The sequence below is a fragment of the Rhinoraja longicauda genome, chromosome 1, assembly GCF_053455715.1.
Source record: "Rhinoraja longicauda isolate Sanriku21f chromosome 1, sRhiLon1.1, whole genome shotgun sequence".
Taxonomy (NCBI): domain Eukaryota; kingdom Metazoa; phylum Chordata; class Chondrichthyes; order Rajiformes; family Arhynchobatidae; genus Rhinoraja; species Rhinoraja longicauda.
This window is the reverse complement of record NC_135953.1, coordinates 140,928,943-140,939,888: the sequence shown is the minus strand read 5'-3', so window position 1 is coordinate 140,939,888 and position 10,946 is coordinate 140,928,943. Positions and strand designations below refer to the sequence as shown.

General features: G+C 52.1%; 1 protein-coding gene across 2 annotated transcripts; it reads right to left on the bottom strand.

Moving 5' to 3' along the window:
• Positions 1–278: 278 nt before the first annotated feature.
• Positions 279–10,544, bottom strand: LOC144601015 (uncharacterized). 2 transcript variants are annotated; one of them, XM_078412933.1, is made up of 5 exons: positions 10,460–10,544; positions 9,039–9,077; positions 6,438–7,544; positions 3,105–3,435; positions 279–1,307 (listed from the first exon to the last, which is right to left on the bottom strand). In XM_078412933.1, exons 1-5 carry the CDS (start codon positions 10,523–10,525, stop codon positions 1,279–1,281), a joined length of 1,572 nt encoding a protein of 523 aa, XP_078269059.1. In that variant the 5' UTR covers positions 10,526–10,544; the 3' UTR covers positions 279–1,278. The 2 variants fall into 2 exon arrangements, with proteins under 2 accessions (XP_078269059.1, XP_078269068.1); XM_078412942.1 differs by lacking the exon at positions 9,039–9,077.
• Positions 10,545–10,946: the final 402 nt, after the last annotated feature.

Below are 10,946 nucleotides of genomic sequence, written 5' to 3'. Positions count from 1 at the left end.
AATAAACTAAACTGACCTGTACTGAGATCCCTTGCTTTCAGTGTACTCTGAAGACTCAGTACAGAAGGTCCCCAAATGGAGAATAACATCGAAGAAATATAAGAAAATAACTGCAGATGCTGGTACAAATCAAAGGTATTTATTCACAAAATGGTGGAGTAACTCAGCAGGTCAGGCAGCACCTCAGGAGAGAAGGAATGGGTGACGTTTCGGGTCGAGACCCTTCTTCAGACTGATGTCAGGGTCTCGACCCGAAACGTCGCCCATTCCTTCTCTCCCGAGATGCTGCCTGACCTGCTGAGTTACTCCAGCATTTTGTGAATAAATAACCTCGAAGAAATAATCACTGTGAAGGTGCCAACTTTGCCAAGAGTCTTCTTACCAAATCCATAACCTCAGCCATTAAGCACCAAAGGTCGACAGGGATGATAGTCCATGGGGACACCTTGACACTCAATGTTGAACGTCATCCTTGCTTCAAAGTACATCAGTCTTTGTCGATTGTAAGTGGATCTAAATCTCAGAACCCCCTCCCCAAACCAGTAGGGTCACCACCTTCCCAACAGGGACCTGGGTCGGGCCACAATACTGCTCTTGCCCCTGACGCCCACACTCCGAGGATAAATAGCATGAAAAGAGAAATAGGTGATAAAACGTAGAACATGGGAAAGTACAGCACAGTAACAGGCCCATGGATACACGGTGATGCCACGATCAACTGGTCTCCTCTGCCATCACGTGATCCACATTCCCTGCACATCCACACAAATCCATTAAAGGCCTCTACAACGGCCACTATCGTACCTGTCTCCACCACCGCCGCTGGCAGCGAGCTCCAGACACCCACCACCCTCTCCCTTTACCCTGGCCCCTATCACCTGGCAGCAATGCCCTCTAGTCTTTGGCATTTCCACCCTGGGGGGGAGGGGGGGGAACAAGGTTCAGATTGACTGAAAATATATCAAGATCGTTGTCAGAGCACAGCCGACCAGTCCATGTCACGGCGGCTTCGACTCTTGTGCACTCCGTCAGCGGCTTTGAGGAGAGATCCCTGAGGATTTGGTCAATAACCTGCGGAGTGTGTTCTATATAACATCAGGAAACCTCGCGCCCCGATAAAGTCAGCTTAAGTCAAGCAAAAAGTCAATTATTTGCACATTTAACACTACCAATAATGAAATTCACACTGTCCAACAGAGACACTTCCTCTACTCGGACTGTACGGCGCGTATAAAGAACCAGGTTCACCCGACATCTTCTGCACAGCTCGTCAGCACGCTACAAGGAATAGTTGGCACCCGTGTCCTCTGTGGAAATAAGAGCAATGCATCAAGGTTAACGGCAGTCACGTTCACAAGGGGGGCTTCCCAATCCCGATATGCTCCAGGACTGCCTGCCCTTGTGGTAGAAACAGTGACCCACATTGGAGCTCAAACCATCAGCCAAACCCCGACGTAGACGCAGAGTGCTGGAGTAACTCAGCGGGTCAGGCAGCATCTCTGGAGAGAAGGAATGGGTGACATTTCGGATCGAGACCCTTCTTCAGACTGAGGTCAGGGGAGGGGGCGGGACAAAGATAGAATGTAGTCGGAGACAGTAAGACTAGTGGGAGAACTGGGATGGAGAGAGAGGCCTCACTCTGACAATGGAGGAGGACAGAACAGAAAGGTCAGATTGGGAGTGGGAGGGGGAGTTGAAGTGCTGAGCCACCGGGAGATCAGTTTGGTTAAGGCGGACTGAGCGGAGGTGTTCAGTGAAATGATCGTCGAGCCTGCGCCTGGTCTCGTCGATGTAGAGAAGTTGACACCTGGAAGCTAAAGCCGGAGTTTGTAGTTCTTACGTTTAGTTTAGTTTGGAGATACAGTGAGGGAGTGGCCTTTCAGCCCACTGAACAACACCGACCACCGATCCCCCCCATACTAAGCAAATCTCAGAAGATAAGGGCGATAGAGTCAGTCATAGAGCACGGAAACAGGCCCTTCAGCCCAACTCACCCGTGCCGACCAAGGTGCCCCATCTGTACTAGTCCCACCCACCCACGTTTGGCGTGTATCCAGGGTTGCCAACTTCCTCACTCCTAAATGAGGGACAACGGGTGACGTCAGCCAGCCAGCGGCCACGTGCTCCCGCTCCACTAATGGCGGCTGCCCGGGCCGGGAGGCGGGTTGCTGCGCATCCTCCGTTAGGCGACGCCCGGGCCTGTACTGTCCGGGACTACAGCGGCCCCTGGGCCTACAGCGTCCGGGCCTACAGTGTCCGGGCCTAATACGGGACAAGGGCGGTCCCGTAAGGGACAAACACATTTAGCCCAGAATACGGGACAGTTGGCAACCTTACACATATACCCTCAAAACATTTTTCCTGCACCTAGATTATCCAGTCCTTTTATAATTTTATACCTTTCTGAAGGGAGCAGAATTAGGCCATTTGGTCCATCAAGTCTACTCCGCCATTCAATCGTGGCTGATCTATCTCCCCTCCCCAACCCCATTCTCCTGACACCCGTACTAATAAGGTTTCCATGCTGTGTGACCTTACCACCTGAGTAATAGTGACTCCCCTTCCCCCTCCCTCCCTCCCTCCCCCTCCCCCCCCCCCCCCCCCCCCCCCCAGCCCAATCTTTGCACATCTCCAATCCTGGACTTTCCACTCGTCACTTTAGTTTCATGTGTCTTGTTGTGTTTTATGACTGTCGGCAGACCAATTTCCCACCTGGGATAAATAAAGTTCTATCATAGAAACATAGAAAATAGGTGCAGGAGGAGGCCATTTGGCCCTTCGAGCCAGCACCGCCATTCATTGTGATCATGGCTGATCATCCACAATCAGTAACCCGTGCCTGCCTTCTCCCCACATCCCTTGATTCCACTAGCTCCTAGAGCTCTATCTAACTCTCTTTTAAATTCATCCAGTGAATTGGCCTCCACTGCCCTCTGTGGCAGAGAATTCCACAAATTCACAACTCTCTGGGTGAAAAAGTTTTTCTTCTCACCTCAGTTTTAAACGGCCTCCCCTTTATTCTTGGACTGTGGCCCCTGGTTCTGTCATATCATCTCGTAGGCAACTTTACAAACTGGGACTGCCCGATCTGATGATAAACTTACCCTCAGCACGTGGCCAGTCATCCTCAGCCTGGCTCCTGTTGGTGACATCCTCACTGGAATCCTCCTCATCATCATCGTGGTCATTGTCGGCCTCAACCACACTAGCATCCAGGCCCATCTCAACCGACTCTGACGAACTACGCTGGTTGGAACCAGCTCTGCTGAATTCAGATCCAATCTCATCGTTGCCCTCTTGGTTGTAGTCACTTAAATCATCATCTTCATAACTATTGTCCTCTGGAAAACTATATTGATCTTCATAACGACCTTGATCTTCAGAATCGCTGTCCTCTTGCGTGGTAAAGGTGGTAAGATCAGTTTCGCTGTGCTTCTATCAATGGGAGGAAGAACCATTCTGTCAATGGGTGTCTGGCGATCAATAACTACCAAGTGGTTAGAGACCGTCTACGAATTTACAGTTGATAATGTCAGAAGAGGCCAACTTTTTAATAGTGTCGGACCTGCAGTACAGTACGAAGCACCGGATAGAAATATACAAAATCATGAGAGGCACAGACAGGGTAGACAGTCAGAACCTTTCTCCCCAGAGTGGAGATGTCAAATATTAGAGGCCAGAGCACACTAGAGGAAGCCCCAGCAGGCAGTGAAGAAAGCCAATGGAATGTTGGCCTTCATAACAAGAGGAGTTGAGTATAGGAGCAAAGAGGTCCTTCTGCAGTTGTACAGGGCCCTAGTGAGACCGCACCTGGAGTACTGTGTGCAGTTTTGGTCTCCAAATTTGAGGAAGGATATTCTTGGTATTGAGGGCGTGCAGCGTAGGTTCACTAGGTTAATTCCCGGAATGGCGGGACTGTCGTATGTTGAAAGACTGGAGCGACTAGGCTTGTATACACTGGAATTTAGAAGGATGAGAGGGGATCTTATTGAAACATATAAGATTATTAAGGGATTGGACACGTTAGAGGCAGGAAACATGTTCCCAATGTTGGGGGAGTCCAGAACCAGGGGCCACAGTCTAAGAATAAGGGGTAGGCCATTTAGAACTGAGATGAGAAAAAACTTTTTCAGTCAGAGAGTTGTGTATCTGTGGAATTCTCTGCCTCAGATGGCAGTGGAGGCCAATTCTCTGAATGCATTCAAGAGAGCTAGATAGAGCTCTTAAGGATAGCGGAGTCAGGGGGTATGGGGAGATGGCAGGAACGGGGTACTGATAGAGAATGATCAGCCATGATCACAGTGAATGGCGGTGCTGGCTCGAAGGGCCGAATGGCCTCCTCCTGCACCTATTGTCTATTGTCTATTGTCTGTGTAAGGTGAAAGGGGCAAGGTTTAAAGCAGATAGATGTGCCGGGCAAGTTGATTATTTATTTTCTTTGATACAGAGGGTGGTGGGGTCCTGTAAAACACTGCCGGGGATGGTGGTGGAGGCAGATATGATAGTGGTGTTTAAGAGGCTTTTAAGATAGGCACGTGGATATGGAGGGAATGGCAGGATATGGATCACGTGCAGGCGGAGGAGATTAGTTTAACTTAGAAACATAGAAACAGAGAAAATAGGTGCAGGAGGAGGCCATTTGGCCCTTCGAGCCAGCACCGCCATTCATTGTGATCATGGCTGACCATCTACAATCAGTAACCCGTGCCTGCCTTCTCCCCATATCCCTTGATTCTGCTAGCCCCCTAGAGCTCTATTTAACTCTCTTTTAAATTCGTCCAGTGAATTGGCCTCCACTGCCTTCTGTGTCAGAGAATTCCACAAATTCACAACTCTCTGGGTGAAAAAGTTTGTTCTCACCTCAGTTTTAAATGGCCTCCCCTTTATTCTTAAACTTGACATCATATTCAGCAGGGATGTTGTGGGCCGAAGGGCCTGCTCCCCTGTGCTGCACTGTTCTATGTTCTCCATGAGTGGGCGGTCCCAAGGGTGGCAAACCCAACTAGATTGAGTGGGAGAGCAATTTTGGGACTTTTCAATGTTGTTTAAGGAAACTAAGGAACTTGGCTGAATCCCGATCTGTGACCTTGAAAGAGAGAGTTTGTTAGAGCTCTTAGGGCTATTGGGGGAGTGCAGCGTAGGTACACCAGGTTTATTCCCGGGATGGCAGGACTGTCATATGATAAAAGAATGGGTCGACTGGAATTTAGAAGGATGAGAGGGGATCTTATAGAAACATACAAAATTATTAAGGGATTGGACAGGCTAGATGCAGGAAAAATGTTCCCGATGTTGGGGGAGTCCAGAACCAGGGGCCACAGTTTAAGAATAAGGGGTAGGCCATTTGGGACTGAGATGAGTAAAAACGTTTTCACCCAGAGAGTTGTAAATCTGTGGAATTCTCTGCCGCAGAAGGATTCACTGGATGTATTCAAGAGAGAGCTGGATAGAGCTCTTAGGGCTAAGGGAATCAAGGGGTATGGGGAGAAAGCAGGAACGGGGTACTGGTTTTGGATGATCACATTGAATGGCGGTGCTGGCTCGAAGGGCCGAATGGCCTACTCCTGCACCTATTTTCCATGTTTCTGATGGAGTGTAAATGATTGTGGACAAGGGGACATGCAGGGCAATTTGCACTGTGCCAGAAAATAGTGTCGTTCCAAACTTGCTGAAAGGCTTTAGATAAAGTGACGGAGAAAAGGCGTTATAAATTATGGGAGTGTTTAGTTAAATCTAGAGATACAGCATGGAAACAGGCCCTTCGGCCCACCGAGTCTGCGCCGACCATCGATCAACTGTTCACGCTAGTTCCATGTTATCCCACTTTCTCATCCACTCCCTGCACACTAGGGGCAATTTACCGGGGGCTGATTAACCCACAAACCCGCACGTCTTTGGGATGTGGGAGGAAACCGGAGCACCCGGAGGAAACCCACGCGGTCGCAGGGAGGACGAGCAAACTCCACACACGGACAGCGCCCGAGGTCAGGATGGAACCCGGGTCTCTAGCGACGTGAGGCAGCAGCTCTACCCGCTGTGGCACCGAGCCCGAACACCATCGGTCACGGTGGTGCAGCGGTAGAGCTGCAGCTTTACAGCGAATGCAGCGCCGGAGACCCGGGTTCCATCCCGACTACGGGTACCGTCTGTACGGAGTTTGTACGTTCTCCCCGTGACCTGCGTGGGTTTTCTCCGAGATCTTCCGTTTCCTCCCACACTCCAAAGACGTGCAGGTTTGTAGGTTAATTGGCTTGGTAAATGTAAAAATTGTCCCTAGTGGGTGTAGGATAGTGTTAATGTGCGGGGACCACTGGTCGGCGCGGACCTGGTGGGCCAAAAGGGCCTGTTTCCGCGCTGTATCTCTAAACTAAACTATCTGTGTTCAGTCAATCAGAGGCCAACTAATGAATCAGTCTGGTGGTGGAAGGCGAGCCTACCTCTGCAGTTTGATCTTCTTTGGTCGTGTCTTCAACGGTCCGTGACTGGTCCACGAATCCCTCCTGGCTCAGAGTTCGCTGGGGATTGTAGTCCACCCCAGCGGGCCCGTTGGTTTCTTCGTGAAGACTGGTGGTCTGGTTATCGCCGGTGAAGATCTGGTCATCCTCCAGATTCAGCCCACGTGAATCGGCGCTCTGCGAGGAGTCAGAGTAGGGTAGGACGCTGGTTGGGTCCTCTGTGTTAGATCCCCCCTCTTCTGCCCCCTTGGAGCTATGGCCCTCGAGCCTCGTGTCGATGCCCACGCCCAGTCCTGGCATCATCGGGCCCTCATAATCTGGCACCGCGGGGAACTCTTCTTCTGGGGTCACAGCCTCCTCGTAATCAGGCACCCCAGGGTGCGCGTAATCAGGCACCCCAGGGTGCGCGTAATCAGGCACCCCAGGGTGCTCGTAATCTGGCACCCTGGGCTGCTGGTAATCTGGCACCCTGGGGTGAACATAATCTGGCACCCTGGGGTGAACATAATCTGGCACCCTGGGGTGAACATAATCTGGCACCCTGGGGTGCTCGTAATCTGGTACCCCATGCTGCTCGTAATCTGGCACCCTGGGCTGCTGGTAATCTGGCACCCTGGGGTGCTGGTAATCTGGCACCCTGGGGTGAACATAATCCGGCACCCCGGGCTGCTCGTAATCTGGCACCCTGGGGAGCCCATAGTCAGGCACCCTGGGGAGACCATAGTCAGGCACCCTAGGGTACCCGTAGTCGGGCACCTCATTCACGGAGGGAAATCTGTAGTCGTCATCCTCATCGCTGCTGGTATCCTCCCGGGAGATCTCGGAGCTGCGACTGTCCACGTTGATGAGGGAATATTCCTGGTGACTTCCCTCGTCCACCAACTTGTTCTCCGCCCGCGCCGCCCCCGGGTTGGAGTTCCGCCCGAAGCCGTTGAAGACAGGCACGCGCCCGTAGCCGGGGTAGTTGAAGCCGGGGTAGTTTTTTCCGGGGTAGTTGTTTCCGGGGAAGGGCATGTAATAGGGGGGTCTGTTGTAGGGCGTGTAGGGGAAGTACGATGGGTAGAACGGCCGGAAGTAACGGGAGTAGCGCTGGAACAAAGGAGCGGAAACGCCACGTTATTAATAACCTCTCCACACGTCTCCCCTAACATTGTGCAGCAAGGAACTGCAGATGCTGCTTTAAACCGTAGATAGACACAGAGTGCTGGAGTAACTCAGCGGGTCAGGCAGCATCTCTGGAGAACATGGATAGGTGACGTTTCGGTTCAGGACCCATCTACAGTCTGAAACGTCACCTATCCATGTTCTCCAGAGATGCTGCCTGACCCGCTGAGTTACTCCAGCACTCTGTGTCCATGTTCTCCAGAGATGCTGCCTGACCCGCTGAGTTACTCCAGCACTCTGTGTCCATGTTCTCCAGAGATGCTGCCTGACCCGCTGAGTTACTCCAGCACTCTGTGTCCATGTTCTCCAGAGATGCTGCCTGACCCGCTGAGTTACTCCAGCACTCTGTGTCTTTTTTTGTAAACTAGCATCTGTGGTTCCCTGTTTCTCTTCTCTTTATTGTAATGCCCTTGTTCTCCTGCTGTTCTCAGGGGCAGTTGTACTTCTGTGCCTCTGTTGTTATCTCCACCCCTCTCTCTCCCCCACTCCCCTCACTGCCTGAATCCACATATCCAGTGCCAGCTCTCCCCCCACCCCTCCCTCTCTCCCTCTCTCTCGTCTTTATACTGCTCTCTCCCCTCCACCATTTCAGTCCAGAGGCACGTGTACTGCATGGAAACAAGCCCTTCGGCCCACCTTGTTCTGGGGGGAACTTGCTCTGGGCTTCTCCATCCCCATCACGAATGTATTTTAAACGTTGTAATTGTATCCACTTCCATCCCATGTTTAAAAGCCTCTTAAATGCCACTATGGTATCTGCCTCCACCACCACCCCTGGCAGTGCGTTCCAGGCCCCCACCACCCTGTGGTGGAAACATCTTGCCCCACACATCTCCTTTTAACTTGGCCCCTCTCACCTTGAGCCCATGCTCTCTAGTGCTGGATATTTCATAGAAACACAGAAAACAGGTGCATTCGGCCCTTCGAGCCAGCACCGCCATTCATTGCGATCACGGCTGATCATCCACAATCAGTAACCCGTGCCTGCCTTCTCCCCATATCCCTTGATTCCACCAGCCCCTAGAGCTCTATCTAACTCTCTCTTAAATCCATCCAGTGAATTGGCCTCCACTGCCCTCTGTGGCAGAGAATTCCACAAATTCACAACTCTCTGGGTGAAAAAGTTTCTTCTCACCTCAGTTTTAAACGGCCTCCCCTTTTATTCCCAGCCTGGGATAAAGGTTCTGATTGTCTACTCCATCTGTGCTGTATAACTTTTATAAACTTCTCCAGCTTTCCAGAGAGACCAATCCAAGTTTTATCCAACCTCTCCCTGTAGTTAATCCCCCTCTAATCCAGGCAGCGTTCTGGTAAACCTCCAAAGCCCCCAGACCCTTCCTGTAATGGGGGTGACCAGAACTGCAGGCAATTCCAGAACTGCGTACAATGTTCGACAGTGCAAGAGTGCAGGGGATTTACCTCATTGCTACCACTGTTCAGGTCTCTGGTGTTCCGCACCTGGGAAATTGAACGCAGCAGCCATTAACGCCTGCAAGCTGGAGATGTGTGCTTAACCGCGGTCGTGATCCGCCCTGCCCACACCCTCCAGTCCCCCCCATCTCAGGGCAGACCATTCTACACCCCCCATCACATCCAGTGCGGCACGGTGGCGCAGCGGTAGAGTTGCTGCCTCACGGCGCCAGAGTCCCGGGTTCCATCCCGACTACGGGTGCCGTCAGTATGAACCTTCTCCCCGTGACCTGCGTGCGTTTTCTCCGGGTGCTCCGGTTTCCCCCCACACTCCAAAGACCAGCAGGTTTGCAGGTTAATTGGCTTCGGCACAGAGTCCCCGTGTGCAGGATAGCGCTGGCGGACTTACGGGGCGATCGGTGGTCGGTGGTCGGTATGCATTGGTGAGTACAAGGGTCTGTCTCCACTCTGTATCTCTAAACTAAAGCAAACTAAACCTAGCACCTGGACTCCTCCGTGACACGGGATGGGCTGTGGCTGGGTCTGATGGTCTTCGTTCACCTCTCTGCTACTTCCCTCCCCACCCCCTTACTCCTTTCACCAAGACCCCAATAAGCCACCAGTGCTTCTGGTGAAGAGTGGGTCAGGAAACCACCAGACTCAGGAACAGCTTCTTCCCCTCTGTGATCAGGCTTCTGAACGGCCCTTCCATAAGCTAGGGTACTGTCCCATTCACCTCTACCCCATAGGGTGGCGCAGCGGTAGAGTTGCTGCCTCACAGCGCCAGAGACCCGGGTTCCATCCTGACCACGGGGGCTGTCTGTACTGAGTTTGTACGTTCTCCACGTGACCCGTGTGGGTTTTCTCCGGGTGCTCCGGTTTCTTCCCACACTCCAAAGACGTTCGGGTTTGTAGGTTAATTGGCTTCTGTAAATTGTAAACGGTCCCTAGTGTGTGGGATAATGTGAGTGTACGGGGTGATCGCTGGTCGGCGTGGACTCGGTGGGCTTAAGGGCCTGTTTCCACGCTGTATCGCTCGTTTACTTTGGAGATACAGCGCGGAAACAGGCCCTTCGGCACACCGTGTCCGCGCCGACCAGCGATCCCCGCACACTAACACTATCCTACACCCACTGGGGACTATGTTTACATTTACCAAGCCAATTAACCTACAAACTTGCACGTCTTTGGAGTGTGGGAGGAAACCGAAGATCTCGGAGAAAACCCACGCAGGTCACGGGGAGAACGTACAAACTCCGTACAGACGGCGCCCGTAGTCGGGATGGAACCCGGGTCTCCGGCGCTGCATTCGCTGTAAGGCAGCAACTCTACCACCACGCCACCGTGCCACCCAACAGGCTTGCTGACAGACACCCTCCCCAACCCCTCAGGGGGTAAATAGTTGCTGATTGTAAAAAGATGTGTCCTACCGGGCGACCTGAGACGAAGGTCAAGGTCAGGGCCAAGAGGCAGCTGCTGAGAATCACCACCTTCATCCTCGCCAAGGATCACCTGCAAAACAGAAGCAATCTTCATCAGTGGACAGAACTGATACAAGCGCGCACCACCAGACTCAGGGACAGCTTCTTCCCCTCTGTGATCAGGCTTCTGAACGGTCCTTCCACAAGCTAGGGCACTGTCCCATTCACCTCTACCCCATTGCGGACATTGGACTTTGTCTGTGGAGCTGATGCGCTTCAGTGCTGAGAACTATATTCTGCACTCTGTATCTCCCCCTTTGCTCCACCTATTGTACCTGACTTTGGGTTGATTGTATCAGTGTGCTGTATTATCTGATTGGATTACATGCAAAATAAAGCTTTTTACTGTACCTCGGTGCAATAGACAATAGACAATAGGTGCAGGAGGAGGCCATTCGGCCCTTCGAGCCAGCACCGCCATTCAATGTGATCATGG

Excerpts from the sequence above, each read along its gene's own strand:
- LOC144601015 (XM_078412933.1), bottom strand. The coding sequence starts at position 10,525 with ATGAAGGTGGTGATTCTCAGCAGCTGCCTCTTGGCCCTGACCTTGACC. Across the intron at positions 7,545-9,038 it reads TGAACAGTGGTAGCAATGAG|CGCTACTCCCGTTACTTCCG; the intron begins GTAAATCCCCTG and ends CCTTTGTTCCAG. Across the intron at positions 1,308-3,104 it reads TGACTGGCCACGTGCTGAGG|AGGACACGGGTGCCAACTAT; the intron begins GTAAGTTTATCA and ends TTATTTCCACAG.